The 15,379-nt window shown below is 48.1% G+C and overlaps 1 protein-coding gene across 6 annotated transcripts in view; it reads right to left on the bottom strand.

Moving 5' to 3' along the window:
• CUX1 (cut-like homeobox 1) overlaps positions 1–15,379 on the bottom strand; it is a 460,382-nt gene that overhangs the window by 341,962 nt on the left and 103,041 nt on the right. For 5 of the 6 annotated variants that reach the window (XM_006859667.1, XM_006859668.1, XM_006859669.1 and 2 more), the window contains exon 2: positions 11,786–11,896. The exons of the other annotated variant lie outside the window; for it this stretch is intronic. In XM_006859667.1, the coding sequence (XP_006859729.1) occupies positions 11,786–11,896 (111 nt within the window). The remainder of the gene's footprint in view (positions 1–11,785; positions 11,897–15,379) is intronic. 6 annotated transcript variants of the gene reach the window in all.

Genomic DNA, 15,379 nt, shown 5'->3' with positions numbered 1-15,379 from the left:
GGTGGAGGGAGGTGATGGTAGAACACAGGGTAGAAGGCAGATACATCATAGTTTGGGTGTTGGGGAGGGCAATACACAGAAGGGGGAGGGGTAGAAGAACAAGGTAGATAGGGGAACACTGAGACAGATTTGCATGGGTTAAATGGGACAAAGGTAAATAGTGATGCATGCTCAACCCTGGAACAACAGGGCTCTGGGATAAAGGGATCGAAGCATAGTCTGAAAAAGGGAAATACTAAGATGCTTGACTGTCTTATGAATATTGGTTTCCCTTGCCTACTGTTGTAAAATAGACACTTGAGTGGGACAGAAAGAATGTCAGGAAACAGGATTACAGAAAGCTTGTAAGCCTGCCCGTCTTTAGCCTATAAACTGACTGGAATACCTAAAAGGGCTTCTACAATGTCCCAGTGAAATCGGCCTCTTGCGGAGCCTTCGCAGTGCACGGGACCTTAAGTGGGATCCTGAGCTCCATCCAGAACCTTATGAAGTAGGACATTCTCACTAGGAAGGACAAGCAGACCAGCCTGGAACAGCTAGAGTGACAGAAGAGATATTTTCAAAGAAAGATCATCAGGGAAAACCCAACACAAAATGGCAGTATGATTGACTACTACAAGAATATAAGAAAGTTGTTCGCTGGGAAGTCATCAAGGCAAGCAATCAAGTCCCTTCAGGACAAACCCCCCTCTAAGACTGATACTCAAAGGGAACACAAAGCAGGCATGTAAGCTTGCTGATGATCACATTGGTCTACTGGTGAGTGGAAGAGGGGGGAAAGGCAGCAATGAAGAAATGGGCTGAGTTTAACCACATTCCATAGACTCCCGTTGACCTGGAGATGAGAGAGAAGAAGAAGGGCTGGTTGGTCTAAAGTGTGGTGATACCTGGAGACACCTGAGCCCATGGACAAGGACATAGCCACAGAAGGCTAGAGCTGAGAGTAAAGCATCCAGCTGATATGAAGTGAGGGGAGATGCACAAGAACACCCAGACTTGCAGACAGTACCCATCTGACTTAGCCTCGATGGCTTGATAATCAGAATTCGACTACATGAAGATTAAAAAAAAAAACCCAACAATTTTTGATAAAGGAAATGAGGATAAATTGCTACAATTTGATGAATTTGACCTATACTTATGGAGGTAGTAGCTCAAAATACCAACAGAGAGGGAAGGAGTCTTCACATCAAGTATCAATGCTATCCCCTCTGTACACAGGGTAGATAGAGATGGGCAACTGAGACATCGGCTACCTAAAATGAGGGGGCGATAAAAGTACAAAGTGACTGGCTTACACGATTTCAAGACAGAGTTTAGTTTAAGAGTATGGGGGGAAGAGAGAGACCCCACTGAATAGTTTTCATCTTGTCTAGATGGGTCTGGTAAAAGAGATGGGGATAGGATTCTTATGATTCAATAGTGAGTGATTGTTATCACAACTAAATGCGACTGTCACAATTGTAAAGGTAGAAGTTTTGTAACAAAAACGGGGGAGTAGTTAATCTTACAGTCCAGAAACAGAGGACCCTAGAATCATCAAGGAAGAAGAGCACAGGTGGAATGTGGGACCCTATCCAGAGAAGCAGTGACACCAGAGATGGAAGCAGAGATGGGGACATGGAGAGAGGGAACAGCTGAGGACTCTAGATTCATGGAAAGAGAGGGACTGAGAGTTGGAGGCCAGGAGACAGACTTGCAGAATGTACCCTTTGGTGGTGTAAATTATTATATATGTCTGAGTGTTTTTTTGTTTTGTTTTGTTTAAAAGAGCTAAAATGCATAGAGAGAAATACTGTTAACCGATGGTACATGGAGGGGATTATAATTATCGTAATGAAACAAAGTATATTATTTGTTGAATGTAACACTCATGATCTGCCCCATAAACTTCCACTCAATTCACAATAAAAACTTAAAAAAAAAAAAGTCTTAGATTGTGTTGTCCAGAGAAGCAAGAGGAGTGAAGCTTATTTAAGTATACATAAAGAGAAGTTTGTATTGAGGTAATGGTTCACACACAGTTATAGAGGTGAGTAAGTCCAAGTCTGTGGGTCAGATGAACCAAGACTGGTAGGTCAGGTGGCAGGCAGATAGGCAGGTCGGGCAGGTAAGATGGCAGTTTGCTGACGACTCCCAGGCAAGCCAGCAAGCCACTGGCTCACGTCCTGACCATGACGATGAGCCAGATGCAGGGCCCAGATGCAGCAGAAAGCAAGCAAGCTGTGCCCGAGTGCCCAACATGCTGGAAGCAGGCCACACCCATGAGGAACCATCTTCTCAGTTGATTGGTGGCCCACAGCTGACCTCATTATTGAAGTGATGACATGAAATCTCATCACTGCCACACTGCCGAGAATCCTAGCCTGGTTGTATTGACACAAAACCATAACTCGCACAACATAATTGGCATTAAAAGTGTTTTTCTTATATTTTGGGAGGAAAAACATCCTAAATAAATGCAATCAGTATGTTAGGTCCGTTTACACTACACTAATCACTATGTGTCCAGTTGTCAAGGTACAGGACTAAATAAAACATGGAAAAAACACTGTTTCTGACCTGCAAGTCCTTGCAAGGGGCCTTCAAAAAGTCCGTGATAGAAAATCCATTCCCTTTTCCTTCTATTTTCCCATGAACTTTCTGAAGTTCCCTTGTATGCTTTCAAAGTGGGACAGAGATGATAACAATAATGGAGTTGCAAATTCAACAGAGAAGTTGCTATTAGATTCCTGGATGCACAGTACAAGTTGCTGGGTGTGTGTGTGGGGGGGGGCGGGGGCCGCACAGGGCGCCTGGCATTCGAGCCTGTGACCACTAGCCACCCATGCTCTTCAAAGCTTCGTGATTTCCTCTCCCACCACTGTCCTTGCAGGAAAAGATCGCATCCTTAGGGGTCTGTCAAATCAGTGCTATGGGTCTTCAGTTAACTTACACGTCCTAAACAACACAAGGAACAATGAGGAAACAAAAACACACCAAGAGTCACACATTCTTCTATTCATTGGTCAGAAACAAAAGAGGAGCTGAGAATTCAGTCCCTAACACCGTCTCAAAAAATTAAACCAACCCACTGGTAACAAGTTGGTTCTGACTCTCAGTAACCCTGAACAGGGCTTCCCCACTGCCAACAAGTCAGTTCCGACTCACAGTGACCCTGAACAGGGCTTCAGAGGCTGTAAGCCTCTATGGGAACAGACAGCCTCTTCTTTCTCATGTGCAGCAGCTGGTGGGTTTGAACTGCCAACCTTGTCATCAGCAGCCCAATGTTTACCCTACAACCCCACCAGGGCTCCTTCAACATCTCAAGTAGTAATGTTGGTATACTGGACTATAGTTGAAGATGCATAGGGAAGCATATCTGACCTCATATAATCCTCACAACAATCCCGTGAGGTATTTAGGATTATCCTCCTCACTTAGAGACATTACAGAAATGTAGTAAGATAGTAAGAGGCCCAGGCAAGCTCCTCGACATGCCCGAGAAGGCGGATGCCCTCCTCAGCTTTGTGCTCAGGGCAGCTGTGTGCGACGTGACCGTTTTGAGTTGCAGCTTTATTTGTAAGTGACTCTCTTTTTCCAGGCTGAGTCACCCTCTGCCATGCCTATATAAAGGCTGGAGGGGCAGTGACTGCATGCATTTGGGCCCCGGCCCCAGTTCTATATTACTACCCTTCCCATTCTGGGTCTGCATACACAGCTCCTTTTCTCACAGGGAGTGAAAAGCAAACCATAACATCCGACAGCGTCTTCCTTACCTCGGCAAAAAGTGACAGAATGGCATTAGGCTCGACAGAATGGGCCATCATTTCAGAAAAGCTCACCCTGTCCAGTGAAAATACAAGGCTGCTTACTAAAGAAAGGAGACTGTCCCTTCTGCAAGATCAGGAAGGATTCAACAAATCCAGTTCATCCCGATGATGAGACAAGAGTCTTTCCAAGTCCTATCACAAGACTACTCCCCAAAGCTGGCATTTTACAATCCAGGAATATAAACATCAGAAAAACAGTCTGCAGGAGAAAGGGCAAACTGGGAAAAACCAGTTATGTCAGCAGTGAAGAGAAGGTTCCCCAGCACACAGCGGGCATGCTGCAGACTCAGGAAGCAGGGCTGGGAAGGCAGCAGCTGATACCCCTTCCAGGCTCAGGGAGGAAGGGGCGTGCCATTCTAAATGCTGACCACACAATGCTGGCCCAGAACATAGGTACTGATGATGACCGGAGCAGGAGACAGTGAGTGCTGCGAGGGCGGGGACAGGTTGTCAGCACTCCTGTCTATGCAGAAAGATGTCAGGAACTTAGTGAACTCCAAGGCAGCAGCAGCTCAGTTTCCCTCATTTTATCAGCGATGTGAATTAGCCTAACAAAAGTCCAACTCCTAAGAAACATCCTGGGGCAGGCGCTGGATCCCCAGCCATCACAAACAATGAGGGCTGGACAAGGTTTTAAAATGCAATCGCTGCCTCTCAAGTCTCTGGTCCCCCTCCTCTCTAGTCTTAGTAAATGATGACAGCCCCTCCCGTACAGAAAAGGAGAAAAAAACACAACTGCTTTTTCCCCATTCTGGACGCAAGTCTGGAGAAAAAACGCTGCAGACAGTTTTCCTGTGAGTCCAGCATCATGGTCCAACAGCAAGACCTAAGTCACAGGAGGACTGAGCCAACCTCAAAGGTTCTCAAGGGAGGACGCCATCCCATGTCTCCCAGGCTTTTCACACCTGATTCCCCACAGCACAATCACCTGAAACCTAACAGGACTTGACCTTCGAGTGCCCCGAATACACGAAGCCACATCAGTGTTCACCAGGTACCCAGCAGGTACATGCCCCGACCATGAGCACTTGAGTTCGAGTCTCTGCTCTGACAAGTAGTTGTTGTTGTTGTGAAATGCCGTCGAGTCAGTTCCGACACATAGCAACGCTGTATAGTGTTTCCAAGGAGAAACTGGTGAGCTTGAACCACCGACCTTGTAGTTCAAACAACTTTGCAGTCTGACGCATTACCCACAGCGCCACACCAGGTTGCTCTGAGAAGTGGTGGCTATAAAATCCTCAAGACAAACTTCGACCCTAGGAGCACACAGTAAATGTCAACACTTATCCCTAGGTAGAATAACTTATTCCTGTGGAGCTCTGGTAGCAGAGTGGTTACAAATCAGGCTGCTAACCTCAAGGTCAGCAGTTCGAAATTACCAGCTGTTCTGAGGGAGAAAGATGAGGCTTTTTGCTCCCATAAAGATTGACATCCTCAGAAGTCCTATGAGTTGGAACCAACTCCACAGCACATAATCACCACACCAGCTAGAATAAGCACTGTAGGATAAACACTAGACGGCTGTTCAACCACAAGGTTGGCTGTTCATACTTACCAGCTGCTCCTTGGAAGCCCTATACAGGGTTGCTATGGATCAGAACAAACTCGATGTCACTTAACAACAACAGGTAAAATAAGGTCCCTCCCTTCGTGGTGGAAATGGTTTGCACTGGACTGGGTGGTGGTTTGGCTGGTGGTTAGAGGCCACTCGGAGGCACCACGGGAGAAGGACGTGGTGATCTAGCTCAGTGCGATCCCAGTCACTGAGACCATACAGAATGCAGTTCTACTCCGAAACACACTCGGACCACCACGCGTCAGAATCCAACTACAAAGCATTGGTTTATTGTTTTAGATTAAAGAATGAATCTCTAAAAGCAGCCCCTTCTGTGGTTCCTGATGGGAATGAACTCACAGTAATCAGTGGCCCTGTGCAGGCAGCAAGGAGAGGTTGGTCTCTGGCTGGTCACCTGGCTGGTTCTGGTGACATAATCTGAGTCAGCTCGATACATACAGATGTGGCAGTGGGTGTTAAGCAGTAATATTGGTGCAGCTCCCTGGGGTGGCGGTGCAGGCACTCAGAGTAGGAGCACCACTGTATGCACACACCAGGAATGGGGAGCTCACCGGCCATCAATGCAATGGCTAACAGGAAGACACAAGAAAATCCCTAGAGAGTGGACTGGGCCTCCACCACACAGGTGGTTCTTCTCCAAGGCTACTCTGCCTCGCCGGTGCTCTTCACCAGCTGGGGGGGGGGGGGGTAGTCGTTACCACACCCTCTCAGCCGCAGGCTATGGACCACCTCATCTCAGAGGTGATCCTCCATCCATCGTCCCTCGCCAGCACCCAGTACCTCCGCCCAGAGTTTAAGGCCTGGGCATGCACCTCACACTGTAGGAGAGGTCCCTCTTCTATATGCCCTCCCACCTTGGCCATCCTCCTGGAGACTGTAAACATGCACATAAAGAACCAGGGTTGTAACCAAAGCAACCATCAATGCGCTTTAGGGAGCCCAGGAGACCCTGAACATGTCTGCAAGCATGTGCATTTCTCAGTGAAGTGGATCCTTGGTGGGTTCCAATATTCTAAAGGTTAAGAACCAAGGTTCAGAATTCTGAACTATTTACCCATACTAAGGGGTACTGAACCAGCTGCAGCTTACCGAGAGAACTTTTAACACCATCCGTACATGAATGGATATGTGGGGAAAGTCTGTGTTCAGAAGATCCCACCTGCACTGTCATGGAGCCTAGCGTGCTACCGCATAACCTTCTAGTTGCTTAGTAAGAAAGAAAAGAGGCTTTTTAAGGACCGGAAAAGGATTTAATCCCCAAGGCTAAACGTGAGGTGTTCCATTTGTTGTTGTTATGTGCCGTGGAGTCGATTCCGACTCATAGCGATCCTGTATAGGGTTTCCGAGGCTGTAAATCTTTACGGGAGCAGAAAGCTTCATCTTTCTCCCACGGAACAACTGGTATTTTCGAACCACTGATCTTGCGGTTCACAGCCCGATTCTTAACCACTACACTACCAGGTGTTCCATAGATACTAGTAAAAGAACTGTTATATCAAACTAGCTTTTGGAATACTTGAAGCTGAAACTCCCCACATTGGTTGGTGTTTCCAAGTTCCCTAAGCTACTTTTCTCCTCCCCTTTCTGAACTCTGTCCTTGGGTAATTGCTGCCCTTTAGATTTCAAACGGTTGGTTACTATAAGGCGTGGGTGCCTCCCTGGTATACCTTGTCCCCCTGACAGACTGTGTGTTGTCTGGTTGAAAGCTGAGCCCCAGGGATGAGCTCAGTTCCAGACTTGAAGGAAGACTGAGGACAGGGTCTTGAGGGCTCTAAGCAATCTCTCACCAGTCCTTACCAATAAGCTGGGGCTTTTTTATTATTTTTAATTTCATTCCACGTTTGTTCTCCCACTGTATCCAGGACTACCATCTAATGGATTCCCTTTCAGAACAGTTGGCAGGGGTAGGCAGACATCACCTAGCTCTTCTGAGCTCAGGGCCATAGGGGCTGGGGTTCGCATGGCCCATAGTCTACTGGGCTAACTGTTCCCATGTGGCTTTGATTTTCTTCAGTCTTCTTTCCTCCGAATGGGAGGAGAGCAACAGCGGTACCTTAGATGACAGGCCACGAAGCTTTTAAGACCCCAGTTGCTACTCACCAAAATAGGAGATGGAGAACATTGTCTTGGTGGACTATGTTAGGCCAACAGACCTAAAATGGCCCATGAGACCATGGTCCTAAGACCCCGGGTTCTGTGACTTATCCCTTTAAGGTGTTTGAAAAAGTCTAAGAACTTTTTGAAACTCTGCTCTCTGTACACGTCACCACATTCATGGGTATATTTACAGCAAAGGTAAATACACATGTAGAAATAGCTTCTGTAAGCCTAGCCCCCCACTCCCTCCCACATCTGCTCAACCTGCATCCGCTCATGGGTCCTCGGTACTGCAGGACTGTGTATGTAACAGTATTTCCCTCTGTTGCCTTTAACTCTTGCATTCCTCTCAGTGCCTTCTCTGAGGGAGTTTTGAAGAGCAGAAACTAACCACATCTAGTCCTGGTGTGGGTTAATGCGTCAGACTACAAAGCTGTTTGAACTGCGAGGTCGGTGGTTCAAGCTTACCAGCTGCTCCTCGGAAACCCTATACAGGGTCGCTATGGGTTGGAACTGACTTGACGGCACTTAACAACAGGTCCTGCTGTGGCTAATTTCTGCTTTTCAAAACTAGCCACATGTAGTCCTGATGTGAACTTCTCGTGGGGCACTGTAGGATAAGCACTGGACTGCTAACCTCAAGGTAAGTGGTTCAAACACACCCTACACTGGGTCATTATGAGTAGGAACTACATGTTCCAAGTTAATACCAGTAACACAGGTGGACCGGATTCCCGTGCCAGCCTGGTGTGGAGCCGTTAGACACACCACATTGCAGCCCTGGGAGCTGGGCCCAGTCATCAAACACTTTACAGAGGACAGAACCAGGACTTTGTGGCAATGAAGTTATTTGCGCAAAGATAGTAAGTCACCTGGAAGAACTACGTATTAAAAACAACATAATCTACACGTCTCCAACAGTTGATTATGTTCAACCACAGTGGTTACGAATTGGGCTGTGAACCTCAAGGTCAGCAGTTCGAAACTACCATCTGCTCCATGGGAGAAAGATGAGGCTCTCTGCTCCCGTAAAGATTTGCAGCCTCAGAAACCCTGTACAGGGTCACTTTGAGTCGGAACTGACTCCACGGCACATCACCACAACAACCACCAATTACTAAAGGAGTCTTGGTAGCAGAGTGTTAACACATTGTCAGCGGTTTGACCTATCAGCCACTCCACGGGAGAAAGAGGAGGCTTTCTGTCCCAGTGAAGATTTACCACCTTGAAAACCCTATGCAGGGTCCCTAGGAGTCGTAAGTGGCTCGACAACACCCCACCACCACCACCAGTTACTAAATCAATAAAGAACTGACTTCTTGTTAAGTGCCGTCAAGTCAATTCCGATTCACAGTGACCCTGCACAGAGCTTCCAGGGAGCGGCTAGTGGGTTTCAACCTCCGACCTTGTGATCGGCAGTACAGTGCTTATCCTACAGGCCCACACTGGAACTCAGATGACTAAATTCAATAGGAAATTGACTGAGTAGTTAGAAAATAAAAAACCAGTTTTTCTTTGAAAGGAATTCTTCTTTGATCCAAGGGAATTTCTAAGTTTCATTCACAGAACTACAATCCCCTATAAATGACGTAGAATCTCTGCATTACAAAGGCATAGCCACAACAGCAAATGACTACGGATATATTAATCTAATGACAGAAAGTCATATATAAACAAAAAATGTTCCAGGGCTGAGCACCTTCCTCTGTGCTCGGGACCCGACACGGTCAGTTCCTGACAGAGGCTAAGCCAGCCATCCTCCAGGTCCTCAGCAGAGCCCAGCCCCTGTCTCCTGGAGTTGAGCCAGCCCAGTGACCTATGAACCCTTTAAAGCACGAGACTGAATCATACTCGCCTCTGGACTCTCTGTGGTGCCAACGCTGTGTCTTGGACTTAACTGGACAAGCAAAAGACACTGAGAAAAATGTCTTCTTTAACAACAGGGACTTTAACATGGCCATCACCAATCAGCACATTTAGTGCTAGAGCAGTAAGTAGGACCACTGGTCCGGGGTCTGCCTGTGCCGGATGCCTTGGAGGCAGGCTGACAGTGGACAGTGGGCAAGGACTGGAGGGGCTGTGTCTGTAACACAGGACTACGCCTTTCCCTCTCATAAGCCAAATGTCCTCTCATCCCTCACAACAAAACCTTCTCACACATCCAATTTCTAGTAGCGTTACCTCGACAGATGTTCATCTGTTTCTTCAATGGTTTCATCATTCGTCCAGTGGGAGAGCTCGCCCAATGGAACCCTGGTGGTGTACTGGTTAAGTGCTCAGCTGCTACAACCAAGAGGTTGGCAGGACAGACCCATGCAGTGGTGTTGCAGGGGGAGGACCTGATTACCTGCTTTGATAATGCCTACAGCCAAGAAACCCTAGAGGGCAGTTGTAGTCTGTCACACAGGGTTGCTCTGAGTGGGAATCGATTCCACGACACCCAAAACAACATAGCTCGACAATGACTGAGATGTCCAATACAGTGACACTCCCATAGCCCCCTGCCCTCGCCCCCATGGCTGTTAAGAATCCCTCTTGGCACTCACAGGATCTTGACTGCAGCTGCCTGCTCCCACCCCTACTCTGGTTGCTGGGTGTCAGTGAACCTGAGAGTCTTCTCCACCAGGCCACACAGCCTCAGAGTTCCCCCAGGAGCCCCATGCAGATTTTTTTCCAGGGCAGGCCTTGGAGACAGAACTGAAATTAGAGCCCCCACGAGAGGAGACTGCACAGAGTCCCCCTTCCAGCCCTTCTCAGAAATCCACAGTTAAGACTCCTGATGGGGAAGACACCAACTGGCAAAGGCTGGATGGGAACAAGCATGGGCCACCTTCCCAACTGCCAGGCTCCTCCCTTCTCAGTGGGTGCCCACGGCATCTGAATATGCTCTGAAATGTCCCAGTGGGCGTCTACCCAAGAGGCTGCTTCCCCGAGGCCTCTCTTCTACTTGGGGGTTAGTTGTTGGCTGTCTATGGAGCTGATTCTGCTGAGGCGCGATGTTACAGGACAGAGCAGACCTGTCCCCGGAGTGTCTCCTAGGCTGCCATCTTTACAGAAGCAGATGGCCAGAGGGAGCTTCTGAGTGAGTCTGACTATCAACAACAACAGAGACGCCCATGGTAGGACTAATGTCAACCAGTGCCGGCACTCGATGGCCAAAGCAGAGTGTGCCACCCCACCCCCCATCTGCACTTCTTAGGTCTGATGAAACATAATAAAGGGCAAGGAGGGTGGAGAGGACAAAAAGTCTAAACCTGAAACCCTTAGGGTCTTTTTCCCACTGTCTCTTCCCAAAATATTTGTACTGAAAACAGGATTAATGATTTGTTTTCCAAAACAATCTCCAACAGCACTCCCTTAAATAAGCAAATGTCTTTGAAACTTTTAAAACACGTCCACTTCTAACATTTTAATCGACACATGATTTTCCAGGAACCTTACACTGTAAAAGTTAGGAGCTTCTCTCTCTGCATGAGCTTCCCTCTCGGAGCAGAGGCGGGAGCTCTGGCCAGCTGCAGTCTGCTCCCACTGGGCAGATGGTGCTGAAGCCTTGGGTGGGTGGGTGCTTGGCACCAGGGCCTGGGACCACTGGAAGTTGAACTCCCCAGAGAGCAGTTCCCACAACAGTTTGTCATCCTATTTTCTAATATACCTTTGACAGCGGCTGAAGGAACGAGGGACCTAGGAAACAGACCAGAAAAACGCTGCCCTAGCAGATCTCAACCCCGTCTTTCTGATACGAGAAAAATACAGGAGCGTATCAAGAGTGTATCTCCAGAGTCCTCTAAATAAAGCACACTGAAAGAAACATAAAAGCTGTCCACAAGGCATCACCACACGAAACGGCAGGCTTACAAGACATACTGGTGCATTGCCAACCTCGGGTGCGTGCACCCTTCAGACCCCCTACCCACCCCACCTCCAGGGAAGCAAGGCCTCTAAGGCCCGTCACCCACAGGGACTGATCCCCGTGGACTTGTGAGAGGCCTGCACACAGAGTTGGGGACGGAGCTTAGGGGCCAGGGGCTCAGAGATTCCAACACACCTGGTCACATACTCTTGAATACACAACGTGTGCACCTGTAATACGCTTGTGCTTTACTTTTCACAACCACCCTGAGTGCTCACATAACCACAGCCCCACGTGGTGGCACACAGGAGCCCCGAGAACCAACGAGGCAGGCTGATTATTTGCAGCACATTCGTCTGCTAAAAATGCAATGCTAACGAAATGTCTTCAGAACATGTACTCAAATATCAAGAGCCCTTGGCACAGGTCTGGACCCTAACTCCATCTCACCTCTGGAGTGTTCTTCTTGAACTCTCGGCTTTGCTCGATAAGCCGCTTTCTAGACTGTTCGCTTTCATCTTGTCGGTTAGCCAACACTGTTGCAGTGGCATCAAGTTCTCTCTGTGAAGAGAAACAAAAACGAAAAACAAGATTGTAATTGCACTTTGTACCAGAGAAGATCACGTCTGCCCAAGGGCACTGGGGAGACACCCTCGCGGCGAGCCCACTGGCAGAGGAGAGGTGGGTCCAGCAGAGAGGGAAATGAACAAAACCAGGCTGTGTTTCCAGTTGGTTCCACCTGGGCTGCTTGGAGAACACCAAACTTGCTCAGCGTGATGTGCCCTGCATCAACATGCACCCCACGATGAGTTATGTTTCTATCATAAAACGTGCAGGTACCTTTGTCTTAGCTAAAAGTGGAGTCAGGCCAATGCCAAAATTACAGCTCTCCCAGGAGTGGCACCATTTTGGCTCCTGACAAGTGTCTCTTCTTACCCAATGCTGGGTCCCAATGCTTCTGGTTCACCCTGTGCTTCTGCTAGGGTACCCTGTCTGTCCTTCCGCCCTGGGGCCTCTTTTGTAGTTAGACCCCATGTGCTCTCATTGAACAGATATTCACTGGGACCTTACCTATGCAGGCCTGGAATCATGTTAAACCAAAAAACCAAATCCACCACCACTGAGTTGATTCCAACTCACAACAACGCTATATAGGATTTTCCAAAATGGTAAATCTTTACAAGAGTAGACAGCTTCATCGTTCTCCCAAAGAGCAGCTGGTGGGCTTGTTAGCAGCCCAATGCCAAACCCCACAGCACCAACCAGGACTCCTTCAGCATCATGTTAGGCTAAAATTTAAATTAACCAAATGTTTTATTTCCAAGACGGAGCTTTAAAAGGCAAATTCCACAATGAATTACTTATTTCCAGGATCTTACATATTCCAGATGAGACACCTGCAAACAGTACTTCCTCTCAAACTGTTAAAACTCTTAGAACCACCAGAGGTGGGTTCCAAGTAAAAGGCCCTGCCCGGGGGTGAGGGTTCTGGGCTCTGCTCCAAGTGGCAAACTGAAACTGGAATATCAGAGAACCCAGGCCCTGGCCTTGGAAATTCTGGGAGGAGTTGCCAAGGGGATCAGTTTCAAACAAGCCTGAAGCAGATGGGCCCAGGATGGTGCTCTGGGAGGGTGGACAGCAGGAGAGAAAGGACACATTTCTGTAGTCCCATTCTCATGCTGAGTGCTTGCACATTCTGCAGCACGTGCTTCTCAGTGGCATGGCCCCTCATCCTGGGGCTGAGCAGAGCAAGGACCAAATCAAAGGCTAGAAGATGAGGAAAAGCGGTGCTGTGGTTAATGTGCTGGACTGCTAAGTTGGTTTGAGCCATGTTCACCAAGTGCTCCTCGGAAACCCTATACAGGGTCATAATGGGTTGGAACTAACCCGCCGGCGCTTAACAACAACATACATCAAGGCCGCACGTTGGTCTTTCTCCTCCCACCCCATAATGTTCCACCTGCTTCTAAACTTTTTTGGCAGAAATATTTGAATGAGTCTACAGACCCTCCCATGGGCCACTTCATTAGTCCCACTATGGGGTGGGCCACTGCCACCCAAGAAAGAGACTAGACAAGATGACAAACTGCCGGAGCAAATACCCAGCATGGGAAACTTAGCTTTAAAAACTGCCACATTGGGAAACTTAAGCTTTAAAATGGGGCGAGAAAAATATGAAGGGGTGGGGGGGACCCAGAGGAAAAGGAGAAAAAGAAATCCACCATGCCACACTTTCTCCCTTTGTTATTTCTGGCATTAAAGCAAATCTTGGGCAAACAAGTCCAAAAGAATACTGTGGGCTGGAATTCAAGAACAGATGTCAAAGCTCTTGCAGAAAAGAGGGAAACACTGAACATTTTGATAGACCACATTTGAAACGCATCCCAGTTAAGTGAAGGCAGGGAAAAAAGAGCAACCGAAACCAATGTGGCAAAGTGGGAATGAGATAGAGAAGAGCAAGCAATCACAGATAAGCAGACGGCTTCTCAAAAATATAAACAATCTGGTAAGGAGGAGGACTTAGACATCTATATTTAAGCTGGAACAGAAGAAGTTATACAAGGAGACTTCAAGAAGAAAAGCCAACACTGAAACATGACCAAAAACAAAAAAAGAGTTGATGTTTCGTTCTAGTCATACAGACACAGAAAACTTAAGAGAAAAACAAGGAGAGCGAGCAAAGGGCTTTCAGTGGAGTCTACTCCCTCACTGAACCAGGTTGATGCCTGCCCACTGAGCAAAGTGTGGGATGCTGAGAGCGACTGCAGGGTCCCAGCCCTGACTCCAAGGGCTTCCCATCCAGAGTCGGGAGTGAGTGGAGAAACCCTGCGTGTGCCTCAGTTCCCTGCCCACCCCCTCTCCCCTGGGGGCAGCCCTACAGCCAGCCTGACTCAAGAGAATGGAGTTGTGGCGGGAGGCAGAGCCAACGTCCCTGAGGGGGAATCCACGGGGCCTCACCATACTCCTCTCCCCACACTTGCAGACATATGCAGTCGACATGAGAAATCAACAGGGTTCTCCAAATGTAATACTGAGCTGCTATCAACCACAACAGGAACAGACTGGCACAGTGGGGAAGGTCCCACTCTGGGTGAACAGAATTAGGGGCTCCCAGCCTTTCTCCAATTCCTTTTTTTTTTTTAAGGCCTCCTCCCCGCCTTGCCCCCAGCCCACTGCGCTCACACTTCACCTCACCAAATCCTTCTGAAGGGCATGGAAGGGTCTCAGGCTGTGGAGGAAACTAAAGGGAAGGAGATGGTTATTAAGCAGAAGCCAAATGTTACTGAGTCTGTCTCTATTCAAGATGTCAAAGATACCCAACCAAACCCTCTGCTTCAAGCTGATTCCGAGACCCGTTAGCACAGAACAGAGCTGCCATGGCAGGCTTTCTGAGGCTGTAAATCACTCCGGTAGCAGACTGCCACATGGTTCTTCTGCTGAGGCAGTGGGTGCGGCTGGACAGCAGACCTTAGGGTTAGCAGGTGAGCACTTAACCACTGACCCACAGGGCTCCTGGTGTGTCAAATATAATAACATATTAAACAGGGTAAAATTTAAGGTGCAGGGTGAGGCAAAAGTGGAGAGCGAAGATCCAGAACTCACAGCTCCTGACGCCTTGACCACACGCATCTCTACAGCTGAGAGGCATTCCAAGGCCCAACCAGCAGAGGCATCCACTCATGATCTGCTCTGCAGTGATTGTGCTGCTGCAGGAAAAGCACTGGACTGCTAACTGCAAGGTCAGTGGTTCAAGCTCAGCAGCCACTCCTCGGAAACCCTCTACAGGGTCACAGTATGAATCAGAACCGAATTTACAGCAGTTAACCACCACCTTGTCACTGGATGGGGTGGGATAATCTTTAAGATCTATTTGAGCAAAGACAGCTAAGTGCTGACGATGCTAATAACTCACTTAAACCAGTATTTGTACCTGTGCTTGCTTTAGACAGTATTTGCCAAATAGTCAAACATCAAATCCCATATAAAACTGCACATGGTCTGATAATCTCTTGCAAAATATAACTGTGCTTGGCTTTGCAGACT

The sequence above is a fragment of the Chrysochloris asiatica genome, unplaced genomic scaffold (genome assembly GCF_000296735.1).
Source record: "Chrysochloris asiatica unplaced genomic scaffold, ChrAsi1.0 scaffold00034, whole genome shotgun sequence".
NCBI lineage: Eukaryota > Metazoa > Chordata > Mammalia > Afrosoricida > Chrysochloridae > Chrysochloris > Chrysochloris asiatica.
The sequence above is the reverse complement of the archived record's forward strand: the minus strand, read 5'-3'. Positions and strand labels throughout refer to the sequence as shown.